At 34.5% G+C, this 18,994-nt stretch overlaps 2 protein-coding genes across 2 annotated transcripts; both read left to right on the plus strand.

Annotated features, from left to right (window-relative positions):
* Positions 1–1,244: 1,244 nt before the first annotated feature.
* LOC112015735 (glutelin type-B 2) lies at positions 1,245–4,613 on the plus strand. Its single transcript, XM_024048168.2, has 3 exons — positions 1,245–1,577; positions 3,140–3,866; positions 4,150–4,613. Exons 1-3 carry the CDS (start codon positions 1,382–1,384, stop codon positions 4,301–4,303), a joined length of 1,077 nt encoding a protein of 358 aa, XP_023903936.2. The 5' UTR covers positions 1,245–1,381; the 3' UTR covers positions 4,304–4,613.
* Positions 4,614–11,563: 6,950 nt separating this feature from the next.
* Positions 11,564–12,657, plus strand: LOC136071180 (cocosin 1-like). The gene is given in 3 exon segments (XM_065782162.1): positions 11,564–11,623; positions 11,915–12,124; positions 12,127–12,657. Coding segments are annotated over 3 exon segments (801 nt in total).
* The last annotated feature ends 6,337 nt before the right edge of the window (positions 12,658–18,994 follow it).

Genomic DNA, 18,994 nt, shown 5'->3' on the forward strand with positions numbered 1-18,994 from the left:
ACCCCCTCTCACTAGTTAGACAGTTACTACCCCCAGGATGGGAGCACCCTAAGACAGAAATACTAAAGACCCAGACATTCTATGAGTTTATTCTAGTTGACACAGACTCAATCCTAGTCACACACATGCCTTGCTCCCAAGACCCAAACAGAATTGGTTATTCTAAAGTAGTTATAAAACAGATTCTCACCCCTTCCCAGTGGAGGGCAGAGCCTTGGATTCCCAGGAAATTTTCTCATCCCTTTGAGCCTCAGTTTTATAATTATTATGACTATATGGAAGCGTGGGACAGATTCCTTTTATTCCAAAATAATATTAACAGACACACTTGGTTTTTCCGATTTGATATGTATAGAAAGAAAGACATGATGATACCCAGATGGTTTATTGACTGGTGGACTTCTTATGGCTCTGAAGCTATGATTCTTACCCCTGATCTCCTCAAAGCCTATGAAAGTTTTAAGAAAGAACCAAACATACAGCATCTTAAAGATTTTCCACATCTTTTACAGTTCTTTTACAGGTTTCCGGATCTCCCATGGATCATTAGATGGGAATACAAAATAGAAAAACATCCTCAGTATCCTTTTCCTATGCTCACCAGGAAGTTTAAATTAAAATGGTGGAACAAGTTTAATTTTGATCATATTTGTCAAGAATTCCATACAATGCCTAGACAAAATTAAAATATAATATGATTTTGTTTTTGTTTTATTTATTTATTATTTTTTATTTTAAATATGAAAATTTGATTTTTATGAAAAAAATTAGAAATTAATTATGATAGTTATAAATAGTAACTGTAGTTTATTGTGAATGTATATGTATATGAAAATACACATTCCAGCATAGTAGCATTAGACATTGAATTCTTACGATTGTGTTTGTAACTTTGAATATGGAACCATATATTTTATTATTTAAAGAAAATATGTTATTAGAGATTCTAATGGAGGGTTTAAATATAAAATAAATTTTAAATTCAATTAAAAAATACATCAAATTTATGATGTGTAAAATTGTGAGATCTCAAAGTTTTTGTGACATAATAGTATGAGGCCAATCAAAAATCAAACTACTTCATTTATATATATATATATATATATAATAGATTATTTCATTATTTAACAATTAAAAAAATCAATAATCAAGCCCATCTACCAAGTGCTTACTATTGGAATTAGTTAGGTTAGAAGAGTACTAATTAAGTTGACTTTGAAAGGTAGCTAGTTAAGCTATGTCTTCTCGATTTGCTTACTACTGGAATTTGGAATCAAGCTTAATTAGCCAAAGGGGAAAAAATTGAGTATGCTCTCTGTTTACATTAATACTAACGAACCTGTTTTGTTTTTTTGTGGCATTAATTGAAGTGCAAATAAAGATGGAGTTTGACTTGACACCAAAGTTTGCCCAAAAGTTATTCGAGGGAGATGGTGGCTCATACTATAGTTGGTCAAGTTCTGAATTCCCTTTACTTCGTGAGACCAAGGTCGGTGCTGGCAAGCTTGTTCTGCAGCCACGCGGCTTTGCTCTTCCCCACTATGCCGATTCTTCCAAAATTGGTTATGTTCTTCAAGGTTAGTAAATATTTATGCATTTTAAATTTTTTTTAAACGTTTGAGATTTGCTATCTAATCATCATACTTTATCATTAGAACAAGATTGACATCAATAAGTATTGATTAAAAAAAAATGTTAGTAAGTGAGATTTAAATCCAATTCCTTATTCGAAGAGGGAAAAATTGTATTATATACCATTTAAATTAATTGAAAACCACAATAGATCTACATCCCTTGCCTTTTTTATTTTGTATACTTTGGACTAAATAATGATACCAATGATAACAAAAATATTAATATAAGAATGAGACCAATGACTTATTGCGAATTTAATTTGTTGCAAACCTTTTCTACTTTAAAAAGTGGTGGGCCTCTAAGGTTTAACCCTTAATGGCAGTTTTTATGTTTGCATTAGAGGGAATTTAATTAATGGGAAAATTATTAGGTACTCTCGGAGTACTATAAATGCGTAATCCCCCCTCTTACATGAATGGTGGGTTCTACTATGAATTTAATTAGTAAGACTTACCATTCATGTGAGAGAAGAGAGTACGCATTTATGATAATTTGGGAGTATACAATAATTTTCCTAATTAATGTTAACATGTAGTAAAAAGTACCTTTATCAAGGAATCCTTTGATTCCTAACCAATAAGGAAAAGGATCCTTATCATTTCCAAAGTTAGTAAAATATTATATTGTATATTACACAACAGACATCATATCCTTTTTAAAATTCCCATTTATTGTATGAAAATTTTATTTTTCTAAAAAATACATATTTTCTAAATTAAATGTATAAAACACATATTCAACGTTTTTTTGTATTATACTTTGTACAAATATACTTCAATTTGTTTATTAAGAAAAAAAAAAAAACTTCAATTTGTCTTCCCTTCAATACTTTTATCAACAAAATATTTTTTTATTTTATATACGACAATATTAAAATGATCCAAAATTAGTATTTTTAATTCTATTTTTTAATATTTTTATTAAACATCAACAATATTTTCATATTAATATCTAGCAAAAAAACATTTTTGTGTTTTATTATAATCTTGAATTTTTTTTTTATCTATTAAGATTTTCTATAATTTGAATGATTATATCTTATATATAATATATCTGTAAGTATATTAGATTTTAAATAAACAAAAATAAAACTATTTTAAATTATGATACTACGAGATTATTTTTGGGTTCCATCCATCAAACCTACAATGAATAAAAGTAAAACCTAATACTATTATTACTAGCTTACAATTTGGGAGGAGATTTAAATTAGATTCCCCTCCATGATGCTGCAATAATAATGATTAAATGATTAAATTCATAATTTCTTATAAACTTAATCTTTTGAAATAATTAATAATTTATCATGATTAAAATTTTCAATTTTCCACATGTTAAGTTTTTAAGACAACAAGTAGTTTAATAGTTAAATTTATATTATTTCTTTGGATAATCCATGAGTTTCTGTGCTTCGATAATCCATGAGCTACTGTACCATTCCATATACGTAACAAGGGTTCTCATATTTGTGAACAAAAATCTTATTAACTTATAAGTAGTGCAGGTAGTGATGGAGTAGTTGGAATGGTATTACCTAACACAGCAGAGGAGGTGGTATTGAAACTTAAGAAAGGAGATGTTGTACCAGTAGTACTGGGATCAGTGTCATGGTGGTTCAATGATGGAGATTCTGAACTGGTTATAGTATTCTTGGGTGAAACCTCCAAGTCTTACATTCCCGGAGAATTCACCTACTTCATTTTAGGTGGGGCTCAAAGTATCATGGGAGGTTTCTCACCTGACTTCATTAGCAGAGCTTATAATGTGAACAAAGATGATGCAAATAAGCTTGCAAAAAGCCAAACTGGGTTCCTAATAATTAAGCTTCAAGACGGAAAAAGATTGGCTAAGCCCAACAAAGACAATACCAACAAATTGGTGTACAACATCAATGTTGCGGTGCCTGATATTGATGTCAAGCATGGTGGACTAGTCACTTCATTGACTGAGGCCAAGTTTCCTTTCCTTGGACAAGTTGAGCTGATTGCCAAACTTGTTAAACTTGATGCTAAAGCCATGTCTTCACCAATTTATACTACTGATTCTTCAGTTCAACTAATTTATGTAGTGAAAGGAACTTGTCAGGTTCAAATTGTGGGCATTAATGGTAAGCAAGTCTTGGACACGGAATTAAAGCCTGGTCACTTGCTTGTGGTGCCAAAGTTTTTTGTTGATGCCAAAGTTGCAGGCCGCGATGGACTGGAGTATTTCTCTATAATAACAACTAGCAAGTAAGCATCAGTTTCATTTTTCTCTACTCAAGCTTGAATATCTCATACTGGAGAATTCTATGTCAGACACAATTTTTTATAATTTTTTTTTTGGTTTGTGCCATACTTACCTAATTTTAACTGTTAACATCAAATATTACCTTATCTAATATATTTTTTTAATATATATTTTATAATAATAGATGAACAGTTAAGATTAGATAGATTTGAAACATACAAAAAAAAAAAAAGTATGTAAAAAAAATATATATATATATATATATATTTTTTTTTTTCTTTGCAGGCCTGCCTTTGAAGATTTAGCTGGCAAGGAATCAGCTTGGGGAGCATTATCTCTTGGGGTGGTAGAAGCTTCCCTCAATGTTTCCGCAGAGTTTGGGGAACTTTTCAAGTCAAATATTGGAAAGAACAAAATCCTCATCCCTCCAGAGGATTAATCAGCTTGCAAATCAAATATAATGCTGTGTGGTTAATTATATAAAATAAAATATGTTTTTATATAAAATTGTAACTCCTAAGGAATAAACTATATTCTCTACTTTGAAAGAAGCAGATGTATACTCTTTTTGGTGGTGTAATAAGCAGCTGTATAAGCACTTATACTTGAGGAGTTGCAGTTGCATACTTGTATGTCACAACTTTGTGAATTGTAAGACCTTTCTATTCAGGATCAACACAAGGTATATTATAGACTAAAATACAAATTGTAATTTCTAAGTTTAACTAAAATTCATTGCAGTCTTTAAACTTTACTTTCATTTAATTAAGTCTCTAATTTTCAAATTTATTCAATTCAAGTCTTTAGTCTAAAATTTTTCCATTAAAAAAAAAAAAATACTTTTCATGAAAAAATCTATAACATTAATATAAATTTTTTATGTGAGAATTATTTTTCAAAAAATATTATTTTTTATTACTTAATTGCGTACTTATGGTGTAGCATCTTTCCACCATAAAATATAAAACATCCGGCTTTTTTTTATTAGAGACAATTTAAACCTATGACATCTTCTGATAATTACTCTTTATTATCAGATCAAGACATCAATTAGTTTTGGTGTAGGTAGAAATTAAATCTCAAATATTTTATCCGACGACAAGACACTTTACTATTTATATAAGTTAATTGAAACCCACACTACATTAGACCTAAATAGCAAAACCAAAGGGGAAAATGTGAGAAAACTTAAATTCTAGAATTAATACATCAAAAAATGAGAACAACTAGATCAAGAGGGCTTACCAATCCATGTGGGCTACCTTCTCCATTTTTCAACCGTCTACACAGATGCTTGCCTGCTCAAGTCTGATTACTGTAAAGACGATTATACTCCAGCTGATTTTCTTAGTAATTTGGTGTGAAGTCTATCATATGCTCAGGTTTCTCTACTGTCTTTTGCTATCCTGCAGTTTTATTCTAGTTGAGTCCCTTAGACAGACTTATTCCAAAAAAAAAAAAAAAAAACTTGGTCATGATCTGAGACAGGCAAGGACAACTTTTTAGTCAATAATTTTATTCAAAGTAAATTTTTTAGTAGGTGAAAAGAAATTATACTGTACATTGCATAACACTACTAGTCTACTTCCTTTCCACCTTCACTTTTGTTTTTAGTTGTCAGAATTGTGATTTATTGCTAAATACTCAAATGATTCATTTAGATAGAAATATTCGGGAAAATATGTTCTGATTTCAATTTCAATTTAAATAGTTTAAGTATAATATGAAATTTAAATTTTCTACTAATGAAAATTATGAATGATTTTTGTGTGTGTGTGTGGATAAAATCATGGTTTAGGTTTTTTTTTTTAAAATAAAAATCATGGATAAGTTTAAATCTCAACATCTCTTCAAACTTGGTCTGGACGAGAGCATGATTTTTGGTTAGATTTGGGTTAAGAGGTCGGAGGGATGCTGAATAATTCCACTGGTTTTGGCTTTTTTTTAACCAGTAAGTTCAATTAAAAAAAAAAAAAAGGGATTGATCAAGGAGACCTTGCATTTGTGGCAAATCTTATTAACAAGTGAATATAAATGATTAGACGTATGATATAATTTTCAATTCATAGTATGTACATAACACCACTAAGGCATGGGAGAATGCGTAAGTGGTTGAATCTGGACTCTATACGTGGAGCAGTTGTGAGGGAAGGGAGAATAAGTGTTGGCTAAGAGAGCTTGTCTTGGTCTGTGCTAACAGCGTGACTACCTTAGGAAGGAACTAAGATTTACACTTGGCATGATACTCAAGCACTCACAAAAAGGGAGATAGTGACTTTCTAAGATCAGAGGCTATGAGGACATCCCTTATTGGTTGAGTGCACCATGAGTCACCTTAGGAACATGTGTACCAATCAAAGTACTCTAATGTCCCCCTCAATGTCCAAGACTTGTCCCCCAAGCAATGACAAAGCTACCTACCTACGGGTCCTAGTGCCATGTTGGCGCAGCTTTTATCCTTTAGTTAGTAGACAATATCACAGTTATGAAAAGATCCAAAAGAGAGAATATGATGACTTGATACCTGTCTTTGTATTCAACCATGTTCGTGGTTTTTTTTATCCATTCTCTAGGTTTTTTCCACGTACATTCTATGTTGTTTTACTAATCAACTTCTTCTTCTTGTTTAAATGTGCATCTATTTCATGTCCTACCATGACTTTCTTTATTTCTTGTTTGAGTGTCATGTTAAAGCTTGCATCTTCTTGAGCTTTTTCATTTTTTTTTTAGTAAACAGCAATACTTATTAGAACACACACGAAAATAGTAATATTAGTGTTTTAAACCGGGTTTATAATATATTACATAACCATAGTACAACTACAAAATGACCTAACTTTCGTAATTGTAGACTAAGGTTATAAATTGCGGACATTAGACACACACAACTAATGTGGGATAAACATTCCTATTTTTTTTGAGTAAATAGTAATACTTATTAAAACATACACGAAAATAGTAATATTAATATTTTAAACCGGGTTTATAATACATTACATAACCAGAGTACAACTACAAAAGGGCCTAACCTTTATAGTTGTAGACTGGAGTTATAAACAGCAGACACTAGACACACACAACTAATGTGGGATAAGCATCCCTATTTTTTTTTTGAGTAAACAGTAATACTTATTAGAACACACACGAAAATTAGGCCTTTTTGTAACCCCAGTCTACATCTACAAAGGTTCGGCCCTTTTACAATTGTACTCTAGTTATGTAATATATTATAAACCCGGTTTAAAATACTAATATTACTATTTTTGTGTCCTAAGTCAGCCAATGATATTTCCTTGGAAGAACTGATGTTATTTTTTATGTCCCACATGTAAACCACCACGTAAGGTTTCATTCTTGTGACATGATTTACATTTTCCAACCCCAGGGCAGACTCAATCACAACTTCTAAAGGCCTGTAAGGGTTAGCCATAAGGTGTAGCTAGCTACTGGCCGGAGAGACTGGCTTGGTGGGTTTGTGTTTATTACACACGAGACATGAATATCAGGCAATGCAGCTTCAATGTTATGGACCAATTTGTTAGTGTAGTTTTCATTTGGTTTAGGCATAGTTTTTCCTTCAATGTAGCTTAATTATCAGAACCCCAGTTTGGCTTTTTGCGAGCTTATTTGCTTCATCCTTATTCATTTTATAAGCTCTACTAAGGAACTCTAGTGAGAAAGCTCCCATGATACCTTGAGCCTCACTTAAAAGAAAGTAGGTGAGTTCTCCAGGAATATACGACTTTGACGTTTCACCCAAAAATATCATAACGAATTAAAAACTTTGAAAACTGATAAATCAATAGTGTTATTTATGAATTGAATTTAGAACTTTTGAATTTCCGTCACATCCTAAACCAAAATCGATAAATCCACCATCTAAATATTTCATGGGGATGCTCCTACTAAATTATTATACCCTAGTAGGGCACGTGTCATGAAATATTGTGGTCCTAGCGGTGTATAATAATTGAAGTAGAATTGCCTTGCCAGCACCCTTATGCTAGTTGGCAACTATGAGTTAATTAAGAACATGGTATGAAAGTGACAGCCAATAGACTTTTGGTGAACATTTATCCATATTGTACAGACAGAGATCAAATATAATATGAATGGGAGATTAATGTACTGTCATTGTATACATCGTAGTCGTAGAAATGAGTCTCTCATCCATGCCTCACAAACTGAGGGACGAAGAGACATCTTATCGTAGAATCCACTGTTGGGGAGATAGGATTGAGTTTACAATTTTTATTTATTTATTTATGGGTAAAGGAATCACGGGATGTGAATTCTTACCTGATTTGGTGGCGAGAAGGGGGGCCTCTTTTTAAGACAGCAAATATTAAAATCAGTATCAATTTTACTATAAAATATTCACAAATATTCATGATAATTAATTGGAAATCTGTGTAATATATGGAAAATTTAACATAATCTAATTTATATATATATATATATATTAATATGATTGTATTTTTATATAGATTTTTTTTAATAGTTTGATAGTTACACTTACAATAGGGGAGGGGGATATGAATCTAAAAGATTGAATGTTTTGGAAATACAAAAAAGTGTCAACTAGTTGAACTACATATTTTAGTATTAGACTTTAGACATATATTATGATCATGTTTGTATATGAAATTATATATTCTAATTGAGGGTTTTTTTTTTAAGAGAGAGTTTCAATTTATGATATTTATTTTTTATGATAACTCTTTATTATTAGACCAAGACATCAATCAGTTTTTGGTGTAGGTAGGGATTGAATCCTAGATCTCTTATTCAACCATTAGAAACTTTACAACTTGAGCTAACTGGAACCCATAATAGAATTTAAATTTTATTAAAAATAAATAAATTAGAATAATGACATGTAAAATTGTAAGATGTCAAAATCTTATGTGACATAATGTTATGAGGTGAACTAAAACGAAATGTATTCAATTTTATATATATAATAGATTAAAGAAAATACTAAAAAGTTACTACATATTTTACTACAAAAGGTTGCAAATTAACATGACAATGAATGTGATTAGTGTCACTACAACAAATGATGAATAAATATCTAAAGTATCTTTATATGATTGGTGATATATCAATTTCTTTATATGATTGGTGATATATCAATTTATAAAATATATACAGTAAAATTTGTTGAATCTCTATCATTACTTATAAATGAATAATTGAACTAACTTTTTATGATTAATTACAAATCAATTTGTCAAACTTATGTAACTTGTAGTCTAAGGCAATAACTCTCACAAAGTCTACTATCAATTTTCTCTCAAAAGAAGCAACGATAGGATAAATTTAAGATAAAGAGAAAGGAGAAAGCAATGTGCTATGATGATTATTTACAAACATAATTTTCACATTATCTTTTTGTTAATCACCCGATTAACTATATATTTGTCGCTGTTAGAGCAAAGTCAAGTAGAGAAGTCAGATATTTAACAAACATAATTTTATCCATTAAAAAAAAATTTCTGGCAGCAATGAATTTCGTGTACCTGTAATAAATGTATTTGAGGCTAGAAAGAACCGTAGCAAATAGCAATTTCCACTATATTTATAGAACTAAGGAAATCTGTATTTTTCTTTTTGAAAACAAACTTTTTTTTTTAAAATTTTTTTATTATAGAAAATAACTTAGAAGGAAACTCTAGATGATGATAAAAATGGGGAGGTTGAGCACTCCATATTTATAGACAAGTTTGAAATTAATCGAAGGTGGCATATGGTTGAGTATATATGAGATAATGAGATATGTTAATATTACAAAAAAAACATCATAATTTTTGCTATAAACTTGCCATGTGGCGAGTTGTGAGTAGTGGAGATATAGACATTCATTATTTTTTCTTCAGTACTTAAAACTTATCACGTGGTGAGTTGTGGCAAAAGTTATAAAATTTTTTTAATACACTCGCGTATAAACACTTATCTTTTATTGGAAGTACAGATGTCATTCACTCCTTGGCTGTTTATTTTTCACGTGGACTACGTTCTTTTTTTTATAAAGATAAACACTTTTTTTTTGGTTGAGGAAAGACAAAGATAAATACGTAAGTGTACAACGTTTTTTTTTTTTTGATAAAGATAAACACGTACGTGTACCACGTTTGCACCACCTGAAGTTGTCGATAATTTTTTGTTTGTCCTTTTCCACCCTGCCAACTAGATTGTTTTCATTTTGTTTAATTTCAGCAAAAACTCGTTTTTGTTGACTTCTAATCTTTTTTATCTTTTTTGAAAGAGAAATTCTTGTGCCGCACCAAAAGCACAACATTGATCACAACTTGTCTATGTGTACCATTACTCCTCTACTAACCATAACTCACTATATGAGTGAGTTGTGATTAATGTTGTGCCTTTTGATGTAACACATACTACAACAAAGTTGATTTTTTTCGTGGGTCAAAAAAGTAAAAAGTAATTCTCATACAAGAATTACTCTTTTTGAAAAAACCGTTTTTGTCCTTATTGTTATCTTCCTTATGAATCCTAATCGTGCCCTTGTCCCTTATTCCGTTTTCCGTTCATTCATTTCATATATATTTGAAATAAATTTATTTTTGATGGTTTAAATTAAATATGGGTCTTCTAAAAATATATATATATATATATATATTAGAAATTCCAAAAGCCACAACAAAATGTTATAATATTTTCACAACAAAATGTTATAATATTTTCACAACACAATTGTCTTTAGTTGTGGTAGAGACATGTATACTATTTTATTTAATTTTATTTTGACGAATGGAGAGTTAACAACTCAGCTTAATTGTTGTGATATTTTGATGTGTCCATAGAAAAACTAAATTTAAAAGTGTATTCACAACAATGTTATTTAAAATTTTAAACGATGTGACGTTTTATAGACTATCAAACCATTAGAAGGACATTCTCCATTTAAAGTGAATTTGAGATGATCACGTTCCATTTATATCCTTGTGTTGATGTGAATCTTCATCGTTCTAGGCATAACATATTAATCTAAAATATGCACTTATGCCATTAACTTTAATAGTTTTGGACTCGACCAAATGATATCGGGAAAAATTCCTAATTGAAGAAAACAAGAAATGGGACTCACTCAAAAGTATTATAAGCTCACTACCTAGGGAAAATCCAAAGGGATGCAAAATAATCCCCACCAAAAAGAAATCACCATGGATATAAGACTAAACACACTCGCCACTCGATGGAATCTACCTAAAGAGATACATGGTACAACACAAGTATTATTTGAATAATCACCCTATAATTTCTTGATTCCAGCCAACCAACTAGATATAGTGCTTAGAACAGACTTCTAAGTTTTGGAGAATTAAAATGACTACATGATTTCCAAAACATATAAAAAAGAAAGGTCCAATTAATGAGTGCTCTTAGACATTTGTTAGTGGATTATTTCATGAAAGTATTTATACCACTTTCATGGGGAATATAAAAGTTACTAAAAGATTGGTTTTGTTTTTTCTTTTCCTATAAAAAATTTTAAAAAATATTTTATAAACTAATACCTTCATAGTATCCATTAACTTTTTCAAAAATTAAAAAATAAATGATACCACAAAAGCGGATTTTAGGATTGACACAAAAAATGCACCAGGACCAACAAGATTGACTAAATAAATGGTGTAATACTAGCCTTAATGAGCTTTGACTAGCAGAACCAACTATGGATAATTGGGCTGGAATTGGGCTCCCAGTCCAAACCAGAATTCCAGTATTTAGGCTTGTAAGATAATTCAAAGTTTATGAACTGACTTAATAAAAGTAAAAAAAAAAAAAATGTTGTTTAGAGTACATATGTAAAGAATAATTACCACCTAAAAAAAAAAATTGTTGTTAGTCCTTTGGCATGAAGCTTTCAGTTTTTTGCTTTTAGTCCAACATTTTACTAAATAAGTACTAATAAATTACATGATGCTAAACTCACTCGTCCTGCTGGCCAATAATTGATGATTTCTTTCGATAATTCATAAGCTTCTGTACCATTCCCTAATATATATCATTGACTGTTAACTAGTGCAGGGGTGATGGAATTGTTGGAATGGTGTTTCCTAACACATCAGTTTAGGTGGTATTGAAACTCAAGAAAGGAGATGTCATACCTGTAGCAATGGGAACAGTCTCATGGTGGTTCAATGATGGAGATTCTGAATTCGTTATAGTATTTTTGGGTGAAACTTCAAAGTCACATATTCCTGGTGAATTCACCTACTTTCTTTTAAGTGGGGTTCAACCGTTCAAGGTATCATGGGAGGTTTCTCACCAGAGTTCCTTAGTAGAGCTTATAAAATGAATAAAGATGAAGCAAATAAGCTTGCAAAAATCCAAACTGGGGTTCTGATAATTAAGCTACAAGAAGGAAAAACTATGCCTAAACCAAATGAAAACAACACAAACAAATTGGTCTATAACATTGAAGCTGCATTGCCTGATATTCTTGTCAAGAATGGTGGACAAGTCACTACATCGACAGAAGCCAAGTTTCCTTTTCTTGATCAAGTTGAGCTGAGCGCCAAACTCGTTAAACTTAATGCTAATGCAATGTTTTCACCAACGTACACTACTGATTCTTCAGTTCAGTTGATTTATTTTGTGAAAGGGATTGGTCAGATTCAAATTGTGGGCATTAATGGTAAGCAAGTCTTGGACACTGAAGTGAAGCCTGGTCACTTGCTTGTTGTGCCAAGATTTTTTGTGGTTGCCAAACTTGCAGGTGGAGGTGGACTGGAGAGTTTCTCTGTAACAACATCTAGGAAGTAAGCATTAGTTATATTTTACTTACACACACACAAAGTTAACCTGATCAAATTGTTTTGTAGAAATTATGTGGTGACTTAAAGGATCATTCATATATATATTTTAAATCACATAACTTATTTATTGAAGTANCCCCCCCCCAACTGAAAATCCTGCGTCCGTCCCTTGCCTGCACTAATTGAAGAGCCTCCTTCAATGTTTCTACTGAGTTGGGGGAACTATTCAAGTCAAAAATTGGAGAGAGCACAATCCTAATTCCTTTCGAGAATTAACTAGACCCTAGTCATTTAAATATAATGTTTTATGGTTATATAAAATAAAAGTAACAACATATTCTGTTGTTCCTACGAAAGTACGAATATATTAATTAATAAATAAAATAAATATTCGTGGAATCACAAACATATGTACCAAATAAATAATATTTGACATACCAGAGAGAGAAAATCTGGACGTACTGTTGTACATCAAATGTATTGTATGAAACTATTTACTTTTTATGTAATGTTATAATTTCACAAGATTGAAAGTCATACCAAGTATACTGTCAACTGAAGGAATGGAGTACGAACCAACGTCTCGTGAACGAACTGGTGAAGAAGATGCGGAGCTGCAACGCAGCACAAAAAAAGTGAAGGAGGACCAACCTCTCGGTGTATCGCAGGTGGGCTGTGATGGGGGTGGAGGGGGTTTTGGTGCTCTGTCCTATAAGGAACTTGTTGGTGACATATCTGGTGCTTATGCCCAGGCTTTTAATTTTCAGGCTGATGATGAAGAGGAGCTCTTCTCCGATGAAGAGATGGATGACCCTCCTGAAGGCTCAGTTGCCATCAAGCTGTCCAAAAAGACCAAGGTTAATATCCGGGCTAAATGGAATCATTCCCTCATTGTTAAGGTGTTTGGGAGAACAGTGGGTTTCCACTTCCTGCATTCCAGGATCATGCAACTCTGGAAACCAGCTGGAAGACTTGACTGTATCGACCTAGAAAATGACTTCTACTTAGTTAAGTTTGGTTTGGTGGAGGATTTTGAGAGAGTTCTTAAAGGAGGACCATGGTTTATAGGGGAACACTATCTCACTATCCGTGCATGGGAACCTTATTTTGAACCATTAGTGGCAACTTGCTCCAAGGTCGCTGTTTGGGCTCGTCTTCCTAGTCTTCCTATTGAGTTCTACGAACTGGAGGTTCTACAGGAAATCGGAAGGGCTATTGGACCGGTGCTCCAGATTGACGCCAACACCGCTGTGGGTGCAAGGGGTCAGTATGCCCGACTGTGTGTACAGGTTGATTTGGATACGCCCCTTCCGAGAAGTGTTTTTATTGGAAAATTAAAACAAGTTATCCTTTATGAAGGCATTGGTGCTCTCTGTTTTTCTTGTGGTAGAATGGGTCACCACAAATTTCAATGCCCGTACACCGTTAAGGATGCTATCAAGGAGACGATGGTGGAGATGGAGACTGCAGGTGTGAGTGACCGAGGAGGGAAAGATGATGAGATGGAAGTCAACACCAATCCCGAGGGAGCAGATGCAGGTAATGAGAGGGGAGATTATGGCCCTTGGATGCTTGTGGAGCGTAAGAAACACGCAGCAAAAAATTGGGCTGCCCGCTCCCTCCCTCTCAAGTCAAATCCGAAACAAATCCCTGCATTAAATGCCAAAGATTTGGGCTGGTTGAGAAGGCTTACCCAAGAAGCCAAGCCACCAACTAAGCCTCCTACTATATCTCCTGATGGGAAACATAAAAGCAGGCGTTTTGACAAGACAGGCCTGACTGAACCCATCTGCTCCACTATCTTAGACTCAACGACTACTGTGACAGCCCACTATACACTGCCCAAGGTAAATCACAGGAATTCGGGACTGAAGATTAATGACATCTTGGGTGTTAATACATTACCTAAAGCTACCTCACCTAGGTCTGAAGCTTCCACGCATGCTCTGAAAATTTTAAGCAAATCTAAATCTAAGCCAGGCGGTTCTCCAATAAATCATGGAAGACAACACACAAAGGCAATGGGCAATAAGCTTGCACGGGAAAATCATGCCGCTGTCTCGAGCTCTCATGCAACAGATCCAATCATCTCCCACTATGATCTGGGGGTGGTTCGACCAGGAACATCTTCAAACATGGAACCATATCTTTCCCCTCACTCCAGAGAGCCAATGTCTGGGGTACCTCCTGTTGACTGACCCGGCATGGCTGGATTGGGACTACCTCTAGTGGAGATTTCCATCGGACATCCCAACAATGGCCGAAGGGAAGATAATGAGGTGGAGAGCATAGTCGCTAAATTCTCTGGAACATCTTTTGCCCATATCAAACACCTTGGAGGAGGTTCAAATAAGGAAAATCTTGGCGGACGAACTAGCAGCAACAAGTTTAATGGGGTCTTTGGAAGTAAAAAAATTGATTCAGATATGTGGGAGCTACCCGTAGATAAATCTATTGATTAACTCGAGGGAACAATAATTGGAGATTCTGGAGCATGCGGTATGCATTTGGAAGAATATGGAGATTTCGAAGTCCAAGCTGAGGGAGCTGAGTTGGAACTTGCTAAACAAAGCAAGGAATCGATTTCAGGTCAGNTGATTCAGGGAGATCGAAATACAAATTTTTTCCATACCTCCACCCTAATCAGAAGAAAGAGAAATAGGATATTTTGTTTCAAGGACAGCTTTGGGAATCTGGTCCACAACGAGGGAATAATTGCTTCAACTATTAGGGAGGGGTACATTTCTTTATTCACTACAAGCAAAACTAGTGCTCCCATCTCCATCTGGAATGTTGCAAATTGGTCGTACAACTTGACTAGTGAGGAAGGAGAGTTGCTTAGCTGCCCTGTTACTGGGAAGGAGGTATTTAAGGGGCTTGGGAGCATGAAGCCTTTCAAGGCTCCTGGGTCGGATGGAATGCACGCAGGATTCTATCAGAGGAACTGGAATATTGTGAAGGAGGTGGTGGTGAGGGAAGTTTGCTCTATTTTTAGTTCTGGGGTGATGCCGAATCATTTAAATCAGACCCTGATCACCCTTATTCCCTAATGCATAAGTGCTGACTGCCTCGGCTCCTTCAGACCTATCAGCCTTTGTAACACCGTTTATAAGATTGTGACAAAAATTATTGTTCAGAGACTTAGAACCTTCCTTGATAAATTGGTTTCTCCCTTACAAACAGCATTTGTTCCGGGTAGGAGAGGGCTTGATAATATGATCATTGTGCAAGAGCTCATTCATACGATGAGCATAAAGAAAGGAAATCTTGGATACATGGCAATAAAAAATGATCTTGAGAAGGCCTATGACAGACTGGAGTGGCATTTTATTCGAGATGTGCTCAATCTCTATAACTTTCCTCCAGATATAGTTAAGCTTATTATGAGCTGCATTTCGGGATCCTCCATTTCAGTTCTTCTTAATGGAGGACAGCTTGACCCGTTCCTCCCTTCAAGAGGCATCAGGCAAGGCGACCCGTTATCTCCCTATCTTTTCATTCTGTGTATGGAAGTTTTGGGTTTTTGATTACTGATCAGTGTTCTTCAAATCTTTGGGACCCGCTCAGATCATCCCAAAGTGGGCCTTCTTTCTCACATCTCTTTTTTGTGAACGACTTGGTGCTCTTTGCTAAGGCAAATTTGAAGAATTGCCATAGCATTCGGGACACCCTGGACCTTTTTGTGAGCTATCAGAGCAGAAAGTCAGTTTGGCAAAGTCGAAGGTGTTCTTCTTGCCGAATGTTAGTGATGAGTCCCGTGAATCACTATGCAATATCCTTAGTTTCAGATCAACCCCAAACTTGGGTAAATATTTGGGCTTCCCCATACAGCATAAGAATTCTTCTTCCCGGGATTTTGATTTCGTTTTGGAAAGAGTTCATCAAAAACTCTAGGGATGGAAAGCAAATATGCTCTCTATGGTTGGCAGGTTGACGCTCTCAAAAGCTGTTCTATCGACCATTCCATCTTACACCATGCAAGGGTGCATTTTGCCAAGAAGAATCCATGCAAATTTGGATAAGGTTTGTAGGAACTTCTTATGGGGGTCTACTGACGAGAAGAAAAACTGCACATGGTAGGTTAGAATAAAGTAACAAAGCCAAAAAACAGAAGAGGGCTAGGATTACATGCTGCAAAGGAGAGAAACACCACTTTGGCAGCGAAACTTTGCTGGAGATTGAAGGAAGAAAGTGACGAACTATGGGCTAGAGTTCTAAAATTTAAATATAAAAGGAGGTCAGTCTCGAGTAAGATTCCTAAATCCAGATCGTGGAAGGCTATTCTCCATGGTGCAGCTGCTTGTGAATAGGGTTCAAAATGGTCCATTGGAAATAACAGCCAACTGTCCTTTTGGGAGGATAAATGGTTGAACCTGGGCACAGTCAGAGTCTGTATTGAGGGACCTCTTCAGAAGGGTGAGGCTAAACTTCGGGTTTGTGACATTCATATTAATGGCATGTGAGAGCTGCATAAGATCTCTTTTATCTTTCCCCCTGTCCTTAGCCAGTCCATCAAGGCCACGCCTATTAGGACAGCTTCAACCAGTGATGACCGTTTGTCTTGGATTGCTAGTCCAAGAGGGAGTTTGACCCCAAAAGTGCTTACCTCATTGCTTGTGGTGCTAATGCCAGTGAAGATTGTTTTCAGGGGGCATGGATTTGGAAACTGAGAACTTTACCCAAAATTCAGATGTTTCTGTGGAAATGTTATTTCAATAGCATACCTGTAAAGGTTATCCTAGCTCAAAGGGGTCTTCATATGTCACCTTGTTGTGACTTTTGCCACGACAAGCCAGAAACCATCAGTCATGTCTTTAGGGAGTGCACAGCAGCTCGGGCTTTTTGGGCAGAATCTAATATGCCTGATGAAATGCAGAATACGTTTGCTTTGGAGATTGTTGACTGGATTAAGGTAAATGCTCGTTGTAAGGTGGTTGCAAAAGGGAAAAGCTACTCTTGGAATCATTTCTTTCTCTTTGGTATTTGGCATCTGTGGCTCAGTAGGAATAAAAGGTTGTTTCAACCTTCCCAAACCCTCGAAGCTTGATAGAAAGCGTGGAGGCTCAGGTCTATGAATACTTTTATTGTGTATTAAACCATGAAAATCCCAAACTTACCTCTACGATTGCTGTTGGTTGGGAGAAATCACTGGAAACTGGGTAAAATTAAATATGGACGGTTCAACTCAGGGCACCCAGGTCCGGCAGGGTGTGGTGGCCTTATATGTGACTACCATGGTAACTGGTTAACTGCTTTTGCTAGGGCAGTTGGTATAACGTCAAGCTTAGTTGCTGAACTATGGGCTATACGCGATGGTTTAACTCGGTGCTGTGCTCTGTCACTAGAGGTGGTGCTAGTAGAGGTGGATGCCTCGGTTGTAATTCCGTTAGTATCTCAAGCCAACCATGCTAATGGGGAATTCTCCTCGCTTATTGATGATTGCAGGAACCTTTGGGCGAGCATCCCTTAGGTCCAACTGATACACTGCCTTAGAGAGGCTAATCGTTGCACAGACGCACTCGCAAAATTTGGAACAAGCATGGAGGATGATTTTGCTGTTTTTGAGTAACCTCCTCCTTTTATTTTTAAGCTTTTGCACTCAGACAGGTTGGGTTTAACCCAAGATCGTGTTTGTAATATGGTGGTGGCTACCACTTAGTTTCTTTAATATATTATCCAGTTTACCAAAAAAAAAAAAAAAAAAAAAGGGAAAGTCATACCAAGTATGAGTATTGCTGTATTGGATTATGTCATTCTCTTTCTATAATACATGCCATCTACAAAAGAATATATATCTCAACCGATGAGACAAATTGTCTGCCATATGAAATGGTCAAAGTTATACATATTGTACTTGAAAGGAAAAGTATTTATGCCTATATATGAAGGTGTTAATGTGCTTGAATGCTCACGTAATGAGTTAGAAACCCTAACTTTAGAGTCATTAGCAAATGGTGTGTTGAACTTGAACTATAGTTGTTGGCTTGTTGAATACAAGATGTTGTATCACATACATAGCAATCAAGTGACTTGGAATACGTAAGTGATAGAGCAAGCATAAATTTTATATTTCTAAAGTTGTAAAAAATGAATGCAATTTTTTGACTTTTGTTCACTTAACTATTGATAACTACAAATAGTACTCCTACTCTTTCAAGAGTACTGCACTGAGAATACTCTACATATAACCAGAGGCGGCTCTACGTAGAGTCCAGGGTGGTCATAGGACCAACTTGATTGGGGAAAATAAAACAATTATTAAATATAGATTTTAAAAATTTAAGATTTTTTTATCTTTAAAAAACTTTGTGACCACTCTATATTTTTTTTTAAGGCCAACGTAA

Source organism: Quercus suber, unplaced genomic scaffold (assembly GCF_002906115.3).
Source record: "Quercus suber isolate HL8 unplaced genomic scaffold, Cork oak 2.0 scaffold_292, whole genome shotgun sequence".
In the NCBI taxonomy this organism is placed as follows: domain Eukaryota; kingdom Viridiplantae; phylum Streptophyta; class Magnoliopsida; order Fagales; family Fagaceae; genus Quercus; species Quercus suber.

What these genes read in the sequence shown, in the direction of transcription:
- LOC112015735 (XM_024048168.2), top strand. Translation starts at nt 1,382, where the DNA reads ATGGAGTTTGACTTGACACCAAAGTTTGCCCAAAAGTTATTCGAGGGA. An exon ending in AATTGGTTATGTTCTTCAAG is followed by an intron (nt 1,578 to 3,139) that starts GTTAGTAAATAT and finishes TAAGTAGTGCAG; the next exon opens with GTAGTGATGGAGTAGTTGGA. An exon ending in TCTATAATAACAACTAGCAA is followed by an intron (nt 3,867 to 4,149) that starts GTAAGCATCAGT and finishes TTTTCTTTGCAG; the next exon opens with GCCTGCCTTTGAAGATTTAG.